Here is a 16009-nt window from a genome sequence, read left to right on the forward strand (position 1 = left end):
AACAGTATAAAACGACAAAGAAAAAACCGAAAAAACGGGAAAAATAAGCAGCAAAAATAGAGATAGAAAGAATGGTACAGGAAAACGAAATAGAAAGAGATGGAAAATGAGTTGGAAAAGAAGAAAGATGGGACAGAAAAAACGAAAGAGCAAAGATGCAAAACGGGATTGGAAACAGAACCAGAGAACAGCACAATAGATAGTGATGATGGGAGAAGAAACAAAGAAGTTTGTACAGGAAAAAAGAAGAAAACGGATCCGAAAAAAGGAAAAAAACGGCCATAAAAAGCAAAAAGGCCAAAGGAAAAATTGAAAAAAACGGGAGAAAAAGAAGAAAAAACAGCAAAAAAACCGGGCGATGAGTAAAAGGGATGAAATAACGAGCAAAAGACGGGAAATTCGAGGGAAAAAGTTGCAGAAACAAAAAGAGGAAAAGGGAATAGTATAGAGAAAACATAATGGATGGGAAAAGAGAAGAAAATTAAAAATAGAAGAGCAGAAGTAAATGAACGGTACCGAAAGACGGGAAAATCAGTGGAGAATGAATATTTGGATCGAAAGGGGAATGGAAAAAAAAAGAAAAAATCAATGACAGGGAAAAGAAAAGAAAAGGAAGTGGAAAATGGGAGTAGAAGAAAGAAAAATTGCGGCCGAAAAGGTGGAAAAATGAGTGAATTAGGAAAAAGCCGATGAAAAAATAACTACAAGATTGAAAATTGAACAGAAAAAGGGAAAAAATAAACAATAAAAGGAGTAAAACGAATGAAATGTGACAGGAATTGGGCAACCAAAGTTGAAAACGCATAAGAAAAGAACGGGAAAATCGGAATAAACAGAAAAAACAGCAGATAAACAGCAAAAAAGACAAAAAGGAATAGAAAAAGTAGAAAAGCCAAAGAAAAAATAGGAAAAATGGGGGGGGGGGAACGAGCAAAAACCACAGAGAAAACAGGCAATCAGGAATGAAATAACCAGCAAAAACGAGACAGTCAAGAAGGGAAAACGGGCAGAAAAACGAAACAAAAAGAGACGAAAAACAGGATGGTAAAGGTCAGAAAATACAGGCCAGGCAAAGAGGCGCAAAGGAAAGCAAACAAACAAACAAATGGGTCCAAAAGACAGGAAAATCTAGACCGAAAAAGAAGAAAAATGGGGAAAAAATCAATGATAAAAAAATTGGGAGAGGAAGAAAAAACAGGAGTGAAAAGTGGTGAAACTGAACTGAAAAGGTAAAAAAATGAATGAATCGGAAAAAATCGGACGAAATCGAAAGAAAGAAAATATGAGTAAAAAAGAGCAAACCGAACAGAAAAAAGGAAAATGGAGGAAAAATGGGTAAAATATCAAAAGAGTGAAACGTGTGAAAAAGTGAAAAAATGCAAAAGAATAACCACCTAAACAACGGATAATGGAAAAGAAATATGAAACGGCAATGCATAAAAACCAGGACGGAAATGAGAGAAATGGAAAGGAAAGCAGAAGAAAATGAGAGAAAAAACAGAAAACAGGAGAAAATAACAAGCACAAAAAACGGACGAAGAAGAAAGAAGAAAGAAAGAAGAAAAGAAGAAGGAAATAAACAGCGAAAATGAGATAGAGTGCGGAACACAAAATGGAGAGAGATAACAAACGAGAAAAAGGGGAAGAACAATGAGAGTGGAAAAATAAAAGAGCCAAAAAAACCGATCAACAAGAAAAATGAGTGAAAAAGAAGAATCTGGACGGAAAAGCAGTAAACGGGAGAGAATAATTGGGACATAAAACTATCAAAAAAGGAAAAGGATATAAGAGGACAAATGGAAAACAGGAGAAAAAAGGAAGAATACGGAACCGAAAAAAATTAGCAAAAAAGCAAAGACCGAACTGAAAAAGGAAATAATGGAAACAGACCGAAAGGAAACGATAAATAGAAAGGAAAAGTAGAGAATTGGGGCTAAAAAGGAAAAAAAATCAATGGAGAAAAGAGAAAACAAAAGGGACAAAAAATCGGTGACAATAAAACTGGAGCGAAAAAGGGATATAACGCGAGAAAACAGAGTGCAAAAGAAAAGAATCGGAAGTGGGAAACCCGCAAAAGAATAAACAATAAAAAGAGCGAAAACCAGTTCCTGTAGAAAAGAGAAAAAAGGGTAAGTGGCAGAATGAACAATCGGAGAGAAAAGACTGTTACAATAGTAACAGAAACGAGGAAATCTGGTCAGAAAACGGGTGAGGAAAAATAAGGACTATAAAAAGGACAGAAAAAGTATAAAACATGATGAAAAATTAAAAAAAAAACCAGAACACAGACTGACAGCGACAGAGACAGATGATGAGAGAAATAAAAGGCAAAATGAGGAACAGGGAAGCGAAAAAAGATGAAATATGGAAGAAGAAGAAGGAGAACAAGCGAGAAAAATATGGGAACGGTACCGAAAAAAAGGAAACGTGAGTGAAGAATGGAAAACTGCTCAGAGAAAAAAGAAAATGTGGCAAAGAAAAAGAGCAAAAGAGGAAAACAAAATAAGTAAGAAAAAGAAGAAAAATAAACAGGAAAAGAAAAGAGAAATGGGACCAAAAGGAGGTAAAATAAGAGAAAAGCGGCAGGGAAAACGGAAACAAGAGACGAGAAACAAGGGAAAAGGAAAGCATGGGATGAGAAAAAAGGAAATTTGAATTTTGGAAAAAAGGAATAACAGGTAAATGGGGGTAAATAAACAGCTAATAGTTGATAGATAAAAATGGAACAGATAGAAAAGAGTAAACACGGGACAGGAAAGTGGCAAATGAAAGAAGGAGGAAGAGAAAAGAGAACTAGAAAACTAGAAAAAGGTGACAAACCGGTGGTAATACAAATACAGCAAAACGGGCAAAATGGAAGAGAAAAATAGAAACAATTGGCAGAAAACAATAAGAGGAGTGAAAAACCAGGGAAATGAAGCCGAAAGGCAGGAACAGTGAGTGGGAAAGGTCTCTGGAAAGGTGGTCGGAAATATGAAAATCAGATAAAAATAGGGAAAAGAAAATGCGAGAAGAAAACAGGAAAACAGACGAGAAAAATGGTTAAACCGAACAGATGGAAAATGAGTCAATCAGAAAAAAACCGAACAGAAGCAAATGATAAAGCTAAGAGATTAACAGTGACAGAAAATGAGAAAAAAAGGATGCGAAAGAGGAGAAAAGGCGGATAGCTGGATCTTTTGGTCCAGGAAAAAAGTATAAAAGGACACTGTGGACAAAAAGAGGAGGAAAAAAAGAGAAAAAAGCGGAGGAATGGTAGAAGCCAAAAGAAAAATAGAAAAAAAGTGAAGAAATGGGAAGAACCGGAAACTGAAAAGGAGAAAGAATAAGTGAAAACGGAAAAACCAGACGGAGAAAGACAAACATGAGGCAAAATGGAGAGAGAAAAGAGAAAAAGAGGAAGAAGGAAAAGCTAGTGGAATCGAAAAAATCGAATAGCCACATTGAAGAAACAGAAGAGAAAATATAAGAAAACGCGAAAAAGAAGAGAAAAGACTTTTGTATGCAGGAGAAATGACTGAAAATTAGAAAGAGGTAAATTGGAAGAAAAGAGCTGAAAAATAGAAATAAAATAGAGGTAATAAGTTGGAAGAAAAAGAGAAAAATGGAATGAAAAAGAAATAAAATGAAACAGTCAAAGAGGGCAGACGGAACAGAAAGCAGTTAATGTAACAAAAGACAAGAGGTTAAAAAGAAAATAGCAAAACAGGCTCAAGGGAACAGAAGAGTCAAAAGACAAACAGTAGTTTAGGACATATACAACAGACAAGAGCAAAATAAATGAGAGCAAACGGAGTAGAAAAAGAAAGAATGGATGAGAAAAAAGGGTGAAATGAGAGTGAACACTTGTCAGAAGTTATTTTCTTAGTAGATTCTCAAATGGCCGTTAGTAATTTAAGCAAGTTGTTATTTCAACTCTGATTTTGAAATAAACGAATTCAAAGTTTGCTGCTCTGTATTATGTTTCTATAATTTATTCATTCGAAATCATCTCATGTGTCTAACAACATTTGCAACACTTATGTAATCTGATTAAAGTAGAATGTCGTTTAGAAAATTCTGGATTCTTTACTGCCATTAGCTCATTTTTTAAGATTTGGCGATTTGGTCCGCTCTGATTCTGACAAAACATAGGTCAAGAAGAGACCGGGAGAACAACTTGAAGAATCGAGGCAGTTGAAAAGAATTAAAACAGGTGCTAATGTAGACAAGAATGGGACAGAAAAAGATGAAAAACGTTTCAGAAAAGGGGAAAAACGGGACAGAAAAGAAGAAATAAGTGATTGCAAAAAAAGCAAAACGAAACAATGATAAACTAATATTTTATTGGGAAAGGGAAAACGCTGAACTGGAAAAACTTGGTATAAGGCAAAAAATATTGACTAATATTGACGAATATGTGAGGATGAATTATTGAATTGGAAGAGCCTGACCAAAACTTAATAGGCCGTATGAATAAAAGAGTTAGGGCAAATGCTCCCATACAATTTAAACGAGAAAAGCAAAGTAAAACCTATTTTATTCATACGACCTAATGTTAAATAAACCGGAGGTTGAGAGCTGTGCGTTATCATTTTTAAAACATAACTCATTTTTAAAACATAACTATAATGAGGATTTACCAACTCTGTTCAGAAACTAGAAGGTGCGAGGTAAAATATTTTGTCATTTACCCTATATCAGCTCTCGCTCGTTATTTATTGTGTTACCATGCCATCACGAAATGAACTTTGAAGAAAGTTTGCAGTGACGAATTGGACGTTTATATGGACTCAGGAGGCTTAGATCGAAATTTAAAACTGTTTTAAATGTGTGTATGGTAATACTAAAGGAAGCAGAAAATTTCAACGATTGTGGCCATGAAAGCATCAGAAAGTAATATCTAACTCAAGTGTAATAACGTGGAGTGAAATATTCCCCCGTGAGACCCTCCCTATTTAACTCCTACCACTTACCGTTAATATTATAATTCCGACCATTTCCTGGAGCTCCACTAGCTGCAGCTCCTCCGTACTCGAAATTTTTCATCTCGAACGAAGTAGGCGATCGGTCGTCGATTTTCGTGTTCGATTTGGACCGATTAATCGAAGCAGGTCCGGGAAATCCCGTCACTGTCAAGCCGCCTGCGGCGGCCGCAGCCAATGCCGACGAAGAGGGCGATCGATCTACCACAGCACTTTTGATAAGATTAAGGTTCTTCATCGTTCTATCTTCACTTTCACTTTCACCAGTACCACCACCCCCACTAACACTCGCGCCACCCGGAATCAATCCGGATCCACCCAGCTGATTGCGAATGTTTTTAATCAGCAGCTGGTGATTCGACGACGACGACGACGACGACGACGGATAGGCAAACAGCCGTTCCTGGTGATGTTCGACCACCGCCGCATAGGACGCCTTGTTCCGGTGCATCCGGAACGAACTGGACCGGCCAAAGTTGTAGTTGTTGTTGGCGCTCGGAAACCCGGGCCCGAGCGACCGCGAGTTTCCTCCACCGTACGCCGTCGAACCCGAATGGCCCAGCCCAGCCGAACCGGGAGCCGTATTGTAGTTGCAACTACCGGAACCGCCACCGGCAGCGTTGGAAGCACGACTGTAGCGACACTTGGTACCGCGCGGGATGTCCTGCCGGAGGAGAAGAAGATGGAAACTTTATTTTTACTATACAGTCAACTTTCGCTAATTGCACTAAGCTCTTAGCCCATTTAGCGAAAGACTTTCGTTAATTGGGCTGAGATGTCAAAACCGAGGAATATATCGATTGTTTTTGTCGAAATCGTCGCAGAAAGGTTTATACAAATATACACTTATATTAAATACGGAATCAAAGTGAAAACTAATCTCTCCGTTGTTGAAATTTATTTCTAGATTATTTAACAAGTAAATAGTAGAATTTCATGCGACAATGTTAATATATATTGGCATTTTTAACTGTTTCACCGTGATGCTAAAAATGGGAGGGTCTAGTTCATTATTGATCGGAAAACGATGTGATGTAATTGTATTCCATTTAATTAATTTTAATATTTCCTATATAAAATATTTTCCACACTTGAATGAACTATATTCAAGAGCCCCTCAGAAGAAAAAATACGCTGTCAGAAATGACGTTTGACTTCGTTTTAGATGGGCTATAGCCCAATTAACGGGAGCCCGATTAAAACGTAGCCCACTTAAAGATAGCCCAACGAACGAAAGTTGACTGTAATTTGAAATGTGAAACTTTCAATGTGATACGAGCATCAACATTGACTATCTTTCAAACAGTTGGCCATGATTCCAAAAACTAGGTTTTGACAGCCATTTAATGTTTACTTTATACATGAGTGTGAGAATTTTCCACCGAAGGTGGATGGATAAAGCCCGTGAATTACATACGGCTAGGTAAATACCGTCCTAAGTTCAAAAGCCGTAGGTAATTTTCCAGCTCACTTTCCTAGATGCCTCCCAACCTACCTTATCCTCTAGTATGTTGGAGAACACATCGACGTGGTCGTCCTCCTCGTTGAGCATGGCGAAAAAGTCTTTGAAGCTGTCGGGAAAGGATGCCGGAAACTGCCCGCCGGCGCCGACGACGGCGGCAGGATTGGTTGTGGTGGTGGTCATCCCGTGACCGTCCGCCGACAAAGCGGATAAACTGCCGCCGCCACCGGTCGTGGAAAACTGGTTTGTTTGTCCACGCTGTTGTTGTTGTTGCTGTTGTTGTGGCTGTTGATATTGAAAGTGATGATGCGGAGGATGATGATGTTGTTGCTGCTGCTGTAACAATTCCGGTGGTTTTTGTTGACTTTGCTGTTGCCTAACATCTAATCTGTTAGCACCACCATCCATGATGGTCATCTCCTGTGCCGGTTGGTGTTGACTTTTCGGTTCATTCACTGCTGGTCACTGAGGACGGTGGAGGGTGGAGTATCGCCATTTCCGTCGGACCGTTGATTTGTGCCGCTACGGTAGCTCGGTGCTCGGTGTGAACCGGTTCCGGAATGGCGAGAGACCGTCCGTGTGTCACAGGGGGTAACTGAAAGGGGTAACGGACAAAAGCGGGGCGTTAGAAATGATGGTCAGTTTACTGTTTTTGTTTGGTTTCTCTAATGGTGTGATAAAAGGATGGGTTTTCATTCGGAATCAACGTAGGATGTTCGCCGTGTTGTCTGATAAGCAGTGATAGAAATGGCTCTCACATAATTGTTTGCCAAAGTTTGAGCCATTCTCGGATTGGTATGGAACTTTTGCGATAAGAAAAACTATTAAACAATCAAGATTTACATAATTTATTTCAGTCTACTTGATTTTCTATTTCAAGTTCCAGCACCTTTCAGTGAGAGACTCTTAATTGGGCTAATAACGTTAGGTCGTCGGTCGGTCAGAGGCCAGCTGCTTTTTTAATGATTTCAGTACTTGTTTCCACTATCGTTTTGTTTATGCTAAGTTGCTAATAGTAGGTAATAATCTGTTATGAACAATTATGAAACGTAGAATCGCGCATCTATTTTTGCTGTTGAACGAGATCTGACAGTAATTCTATCATATTAAATGTTGTTTACGGTGAATTTTATTATCAGAGAATTTTATAAGTATATTTTCGACATTCTACGACTGTTAATTTAATAGTGAAAATTATTGGCCGATTTCACGCTCAACGTAAATATGGCATCACTCCCGTTACCTTGGTAACGTATCAACAACGACGGTCGCGGATTCGGAATTGCAATCGAAACGAAGTAAAGTTTTTCCTATCAATTCATGTGACTAGTTTGGGCAAAATCATTATAATATCTTACCAGATAACTGTTCGGGTGGTAAATTAAAGTTTTCTGTGTTTCAAGTTAAGTTTCGCGAGTGATGTGATGAATAGAACGGCCGAAAAAAATTAAAGAAAAATCGACGGCGAAAAAGTGAAAATATAGTGATGAATTTTAATTGGGCAGAAATCTCAGTATTTAGTGTAAGTTATGCTCCAAAAAGTAATAGAACCTATAGAATGCAATGTTTAGTGCTTCGAGTTGCAAGATCTGATTACGGCTAGCAGGTTAGTTGAGCTAATTTTATTTTTTTTGTGATGGTTTCCCGAGTCTATTAGAGCATGTTGATACACTGAACAAGGGAAGGGAAGGCTGATATTCGGTGCCATACTGACTGCCATAAATGGACTCTGACGACCTTGTCCCTAACCTGATGTTATACCTAGCAGAAAGCAGGAAACAATTTGTAGGAGAAAGTGTTTCGTTATCAGAAGAATAGTAGAATTGCGTTGTCGGAAAAGTTATTAATTGTGACCGTGTTTGCAATCAGGATGCTTCTGACACCGGAAAGAACTAGCCACGTTTGAATATGATTCGGACGATGCAGAAAATTTCATAAAACAATTACCACGAGCGCCAGATACGATTTAACTACGAATTGATCTCATCAATTGGAGTCTGATCTAGAAACTGGCACAAGTGAATTTTTCGGAGAGAAACGAAGATAAAAAAGAGAGAAAAATAAAAACCCACACAAAAGAGAGCGAGAAAGTGAAGACAGACAGACAGATAGATATCCAGTCCAGTCCAGTCCAGTCCAGTCCAGTCCAGTCCAGTCCAGTCCAGTCCAGTCCAGTCCAGTCCAGTCCAGTCCAGTCCAGTCCAGTCCAGTCCAGTCCAGTCCAGTCCAGTCCAGTCCAGTCCAGTCCAGTCCAGTCCAGTCCAGTCCAGTCCAGTCCAGTCCAGTCCAGTCCAGTCCAGTCCAGTCCAGTCCAGTCCAGTCCAGTCCAGTCCAGTCCAGTCCAGTCCAGTCCAGTCCAGTCCAGTCCAGTCCAGTCCAGTCCAGTCCAGTCCAGTCCAGTCCAGTCCAGTCCAGTCCAGTCCAGTCCAGTCCAGTCCAGTCCAGTCCAGTCCAGTCCAGTCCAGTCCAGTCCAGTCCAGTCCAGTCCAGTCCAGTCCAGTCCAGTCCAGTCCAGTCCAGTCCAGTCCAGTCCAGTCCAGTCCAGTCCAGTCCAGTCCAGTCCAGTCCAGTCCAGTCCAGTCCAGTCCAGTCCAGTCCAGTCCAGTCCAGTCCAGTCCAGTCCAGTCCAGTCCAGTCCAGTCCAGTCCAGTCCAGTCCAGTCCAGTCCAGTCCAGTCCAGTCCAGTCCAGTCCAGTCCAGTCCAGTCCAGTCCAGTCCAGTCCAGTCCAGTCCAGTCCAGTCCAGTCCAGTCCAGTCCAGTCCAGTCCAGTCCAGTCCAGTCCAGTCCAGTCCAGTCCAGTCCAGTCCAGTCCAGTCCAGTCCAGTCCAGTCCAGTCCAGTCCAGTCCAGTCCAGTCCAGTCCAGTCCAGTCCAGTCCAGTCCAGTCCAGTCCAGTCCAGTCCAGTCCAGTCCAGTCCAGTCCAGTCCAGTCCAGTCCAGTCCAGTCCAGTCCAGTCCAGTCCAGTCCAGTCCAGTCCAGTCCAGTCCAGTCCAGTCCAGTCCAGTCCAGTCCAGTCCAGTCCAGTCCAGTCCAGTCCAGTCCAGTCCAGTCCAGTCCAGTCCAGTCCAGTCCAGTCCAGTCCAGTCCAGTCCAGTCCAGTCCAGTCCAGTCCAGTCCAGTCCAGTCCAGTCCAGTCCAGTCCAGTCCAGTCCAGTCCAGTCCAGTCCAGTCCAGTCCAGTCCAGTCCAGTCCAGTCCAGTCCAGTCCAGTCCAGTCCAGTCCAGTCCAGTCCAGTCCAGTCCAGTCCAGTCCAGTCCAGTCCAGTCCAGTCCAGTCCAGTCCAGTCCAGTCCAGTCCAGTCCAGTCCAGTCCAGTCCAGTCCAGTCCAGTCCAGTCCAGTCCAGTCCAGTCCAGTCCAGTCCAGTCCAGTCCAGTCCAGTCCAGTCCAGTCCAGTCCAGTCCAGTCCAGTCCAGTCCAGTCCAGTCCAGTCCAGTCCAGTCCAGTCCAGTCCAGTCCAGTCCAGTCCAGTCCAGTCCAGTCCAGTCCAGTCCAGTCCAGTCCAGTCCAGTCCAGTCCAGTCCAGTCCAGTCCAGTCCAGTCCAGTCCAGTCCAGTCCAGTCCAGTCCAGTCCAGTCCAGTCCAGTCCAGTCCAGTCCAGTCCAGTCCAGTCCAGTCCAGTCCAGTCCAGTCCAGTCCAGTCCAGTCCAGTCCAGTCCAGTCCAGTCCAGTCCAGTCCAGTCCAGTCCAGTCCAGTCCAGTCCAGTCCAGTCCAGTCCAGTCCAGTCCAGTCCAGTCCAGTCCAGTCCAGTCCAGTCCAGTCCAGTCCAGTCCAGTCCAGTCCAGTCCAGTCCAGTCCAGTCCAGTCCAGTCCAGTCCAGTCCAGTCCAGTCCAGTCCAGTCCAGTCCAGTCCAGTCCAGTCCAGTCCAGTCCAGTCCAGTCCAGTCCAGTCCAGTCCAGTCCAGTCCAGTCCAGTCCAGTCCAGTCCAGTCCAGTCCAGTCCAGTCCAGTCCAGTCCAGTCCAGTCCAGTCCAGTCCAGTCCAGTCCAGTCCAGTCCAGTCCAGTCCAGTCCAGTCCAGTCCAGTCCAGTCCAGTCCAGTCCAGTCCAGTCCAGTCCAGTCCAGTCCAGTCCAGTCCAGTCCAGTCCAGTCCAGTCCAGTCCAGTCCAGTCCAGTCCAGTCCAGTCCAGTCCAGTCCAGTCCAGTCCAGTCCAGTCCAGTCCAGTCCAGTCCAGTCCAGTCCAGTCCAGTCCAGTCCAGTCCAGTCCAGTCCAGTCCAGTCCAGTCCAGTCCAGTCCAGTCCAGTCCAGTCCAGTCCAGTCCAGTCCAGTCCAGTCCAGTCCAGTCCAGTCCAGTCCAGTCCAGTCCAGTCCAGTCCAGTCCAGTCCAGTCCAGTCCAGTCCAGTCCAGTCCAGTCCAGTCCAGTCCAAATCCAGTTCAAATCCAGTCCAAATCCAGTCCAAATCCAGTCCAAATCCAGTCCAAATCCAGTCCAGTCCAGTCCAGTCCAGTCCAGTCCAGTCCAGTCCAGTCCAGTCCAGTCCAGTCCAGTCCAGTCCAGTCCAGTCCAGTCCAAATCCAGTTCAAATCCAGTCCAAATCCAGTCCAAATCCAGTCCAAATCCAGTCCAGTCCAGTCCAGTCCAGTCCAAATCCAGTCCAAATCCAGTCCAAATCCAGTCCAAATCCAGTCCAAATCCAGTCCAAATCCAGTCCAAATCCAGTCCAAATCCAGTCCAAATCCAGTCCAACTCCAGTCCAAATCCAGTCCAAATCCAGTCCAAATCCAGTCCAAATCCAGTCCAAATCCAGTCCAAGTCCAGTCCAAATCCAGTCCAAATCCAGTTTAAATTCAGTCCAAATCCAGTCCAAACCCAATCCAAATCCAGTCCAAATCCAGTCCAAATCCAGCTCATTGCCAGTCCATTCCATTTGACAAGTTCTAGTAAAGCCTAGTTCATTAATGATCTGATTAGGAAGAGCTATTAGCGTTCAAAATCTCTCATGCTTTCGTGACAATGACCTGAATGTAAATTTGGTATTGACATTTTGCGGTAAGACATAGTTCTACGTCAACAATATGCATGAAATTTCACATACCAAACATTTTTTTAAATTCTAGTTTTCCATTTCGAATGCTTCAATAATGGACTGTAGTTCCAGGCCGATTACCACGTGAATTAAGCGTGACATGCAAACTTTACGTCGCATACAGTGATGCTGGAACCTGATTTTGACGAATTTTGACAGACAAAGCAGGCTTCCGCCGAGCTTTCCGCACGTTAACCATAAAGCACATTTGCAATGTTGTTTTCAAAAATGGTCGCTTGATTCTAACCTCAATCGATGTCTGTTGGAGCTCTCCATAACTTTTTCGGCATTTGAAATCAGATTTTCCCCCATCCATTAAAACGACATTCCGGTAATGTCAAGTATTTATTTGCAACTTCCGAGCATATGTTCATGGGCATGCCAAATAAAACGTCGATCTGTATTTACATACATACCTACTATCACATACATTGTTGTGCCAACCGAACAGCGCAGCGCAGCGAAAGGCCAAATACGTGAAATTAATTTATGCTGACATGAGTGAGGTTGAGAGCATTTGTTCGTATGCACATACATAAATAAGTCACAGGATATCACAGCATTCATGCTGTATGTACATAACATACAGATACAGCATTTCGACGTCGATGGCTGTGCCATACCATGGGGTGACGGCGCGAGCCAAATATAGCAAGCAAGCATAGCACAGTAGCTTTTGTTTTATTTTTTTCCCCCGTTTTCACTCCCTTTCACGAGAGTACAGACTGAAAATTTGCTGATCCTTGCTGTTGCTGTTGATAGCAGCAGCAGGCGCTGGTGCGCCCGCGCCCAACGGAGGAAGGCAGGGGAAAGCATAAAAACAACAATTTGCTCGCTAGTGCCGCCTGCCTAGATGATAATGGTTTTATATATTTAAACGCTGATGCTGAGACTTTGTCTGTGCTGTGCTTTGGGCTGTGTGTGTGTGTTTCACAGTTTATTTTTACGAGAGACAGCACCTCATAATCGGGGTCAACAATGCTGGCAGCTTTGTTGTTCCGCCTTCGTTTGTTTTCCATTCAGTTGGTTTTTCCAGTTTGATGAAAAAAAACTGCAATCAAGCCCCGGTCGATCAGAGACATTCTAATCAGAATCAGGCTTTGATTTGAACTTTGGTTGAATAGTTTTAATTAGTGACCATATTTTTTAGAGCAGAAAGATATTAGTTTTTCTTTCTAATCGCTAATTGAAGCATATAAACTAGAGGTCAATCAATAGAATAGAAAAAAAACTCCTGAACAAAGCCGTGCTCTGGTGCTAATACGGTACGTTTTTCTTTGTCCGGACATTTTTGGTTGCTTCCCACTCACGGGAGTGGGTTGTCACACCGTTTTCCGTTGGCTCACAGGTGTGTTCGCCTTCGAACACCTACGCGGTTCGCAAAAGTAAACCAGGTTTGTCTTTGGGGAACAGGCTGTTGTTATCTAATGGGCCACCGACTTTCGAACTTATTTTCACGTTCTAACTTTGTTGTTTTCTGAATGAACTGGACGGATATTAAAAGACTGATTCCACTTTTTCTTCCCTTCTTTTTAAAAATAACAAACTCCGGAATAACGACGCTCTGGAATAGCTAGTGTGGGCCGCCTGCTGCGATTGTGGCGTTTATCACTCGCACCTTGTGCGAAAGTGAGGTTAGAGACACTTACGAACCCACGCAGCAAACACACCACGCAGTGACACACACACCTAATGGTCCGTCCTTTGTTCGTGGTTGCTGTTGACTCTCCTCAAGAGGTGGTGGAGAGTTTATTTTCGTCGCTTACTTTGTTCGAAATTATTAACCTCCGTCAAAGGTACACTTTCAAGTAATTTCATCTCACCAAAAAACAAAAAAGACGATAGCTTTAAAAGAACCAAACGAGCCATAACTCAGCCAGCCTCCGGTCGTCGGCCCTGGTCCTAGTCCTAATCAAAGGTAGGTACGTCAGATCTAGCAGCAAAGCAGACAGTCAGATCACGTTCCCGTGTTGTTCCAGCACAATAATGTCAGCTGTGCTTCGCTGTGCACTGTGAACTTCAGCTACTGTTGGTTTCAGACCAACCTCCGGTACGGACCGATAAAACGAAAAAGACCCCCGGAGCCGGTAGGTGGAGGGCGAGGATAAGCTTCGAGTTTCTCGTTAAACAAGATTATTTTGGGTCGAGAGCGACGCGGTGGGCGGAAAGCGAGCGTCGATGACGTTAGAAGATATTCTTCTACATCCATCCATTCATCCATCCATCGTCGGCGTCTTCGTCGCCGTCGTTCATTAATTGGATTCATTCCGTCGATTCGAAAGATCACGCACGCACGCACGGCAGACGACGGCGGATGGGAAGAAGGGAAGCGCGGTGTTTCGTGATAAAAAGAAAATGTACGGGGTCCCGCTGCCGCCGCCGCCGCATCGGGTTTCCGGGGCGCGAGGGATTCCATTGAACGTGATGATGTTTGTGGTATGACAGGTTGGTTTGTGTATGTTTACGATGTTGGAATGGTAAATGGAAAATTCTTGATGCTAATTTAACCACGAAAAAGGTTCTTTACCATCCTAGGAAGGGATGCTTCTCGGAATCGTATTATAAACTTTTGAACAATGATAATATTATGTTATCTATGCAAAGATGAGTACGTTTTAAAGCTGTACTAGAGGTTATTTTACCAGCTGCCGACGGCAGTAGAAAATGAGATGCTAAATAAATCATTTTCCTTGTCAGTTGGAGCAATGATTCTATTAAAAGCGATTGGAGCATTTTGATATGAAATTGGTAAATGACAAAATTTGAACCTCTCTTATCTATATTGAACTTTTCCTATGCATTTGATATGAGAAAACACGCACTTTCCACATATAGTGACAGCATTTTACGGCGAAGGTCTTTCGAGTCCACCTATGATAACACAAACACTTTTATAACATATGACAGCAGACATTACAAAACTCTGAACAAAAGATTGTACATCAACTACGTGCGCAACACCAAACGAAACCTTCGATGTAACCCGAAGAATTGTCCAGAGCCTGATGTCACTTTTATACTGATTTGAAAGCAGCATTTGATCGAGTCAACGAAACCTTTATATATTTCACCATACGCTCCCACAGCCCGCCCATATGCGGAGCCGCCGGAACGTTGAAATGCCACTCCGTGTACTCTCTACCCTCCCGGAAGCTACCGTCAAGAATTACTTCGGGAGGAGGATGTGCTGCTTAATTACCTGTAGTGACTAGCACCGATTCGAGGAAGGCGACCGATTCGACGTCCAACACAATCTGGCACAATCTGCTCAGGTAGACCCTGACAATGGATCTACCTTACACCAACGGAGAGCTCCCCGGTGATGGAAATTCTCCCGACACCGATTCTTTAACCATTGTTTGTCGCGCTCCGTGAGCCGTTAAGCTCCTATTTTCTCTACAGTCAACTCTTCACCAGTCCTCGGCGACGGTGCAGCGCCATAAAACCTATTTTTACCCTCCGATGAAGGACTGAGTCATAAAAGGGCTATCGAGCCGGTTCCATATGCAACAGCTGGAGTTTTATGATCGTCATCCGGCGAAGATCTCCTTGGAGGGATTGCATATCTTATGCAAACCAACGGAGCGCCGGCATCTGTTTTTCGTCCTATTTTCTATCATCTGTTTACAACGACGCAACGACGCCCAACGTCGGGTTTTGGCCCGTAACGAGTGCCGACATAATTTGGCAAACATTGCGCTTCGAATTGAACCGAACCGTGGACAGTAAAAGACCTCCAGACAGGGAGAGGACTCTGCGTGTCCAAATCTTTAAATGCACTTTCCGGTAGCAACCGTGGTCTGACAGGAATTGTGTGAGATGGAAGTTAAATTCTCTATGCTTCTGCTCTACGCTGTTCGTCCCTACCCAAAAATCTTCTCTTGCTGCCGCATCCAATTTTCCACAATGTCTACGGCTTCCGTAGCGAGTACCTCCACCTGCTCTCGTGATTCGCCCGCTACTAAGGGCACCACATCGTCCGCAAAGCCGATAATCTTCACGCCCCTGGGAAGGTTCAGCTTCAATACACCGTCGTACATCGCATTCCACAATGTCGAACCAACGATGGATCCCTGAGAAACGTCCGCCGTGATTGTAACCGTCCTCTCTCCTCTGTCTGCCTCACATATCAGTGTTCGGTTCTGAAAATAGCTTTTCAAAACCTTCATGATATTCAGCGAGCGGGCGGACAAGCCGGTCTTATTGTCCGTGTACTTGGCAAGCCTATTCTATCCAACAAGCATATTGGCCTATACGCTGAAGGATCTCCAGGGGGTTTTCCCGGTTTTAGCAGCAGCACCAACTTTCGTCTCTTCCAGATATCGTGGGAGTTACCTTCATCTATGCATTTCTGCAACGTTGTTCTGAACATGTCCGGGTTTTCCTGGTTTGCTACGTTCGAGGCCAGGTTCGGAATCCCGTCTGGATCTGGGGTCTTCTTTACCTTCATGGTTTTCACTAATTCAAGCAGCTCCTCGTTGGTGACTCGAGCTTCTTCTTCGTGGTTCCCTTCCTCGTCTTCCTCCGAAGTAACCTCGTCCAAATCCGTGCAC

General features: G+C 43.6%; 1 protein-coding gene across 1 annotated transcript in view; it reads right to left on the reverse strand.

Annotated features, from left to right (window-relative positions):
* LOC128746412 (uncharacterized) overlaps positions 1 to 6843 on the reverse strand; it is a 127593-nt gene extending 120750 nt beyond the window's left edge. The window contains exons 1-2 of the mRNA XM_053843460.1: positions 6460 to 6843; positions 4956 to 5628 (exon numbers count right to left, since the gene is read on the reverse strand). Coding sequence (XP_053699435.1) covers positions 4956 to 5628; positions 6460 to 6843 — 1057 coding nt within the window. The remainder of the gene's footprint in view (positions 1 to 4955; positions 5629 to 6459) is intronic.
* Positions 6844 to 16009: the final 9166 nt, after the last annotated feature.

This window comes from Sabethes cyaneus, chromosome 1 (assembly GCF_943734655.1).
Source record: "Sabethes cyaneus chromosome 1, idSabCyanKW18_F2, whole genome shotgun sequence".
Classification (NCBI taxonomy): domain Eukaryota; kingdom Metazoa; phylum Arthropoda; class Insecta; order Diptera; family Culicidae; genus Sabethes; species Sabethes cyaneus.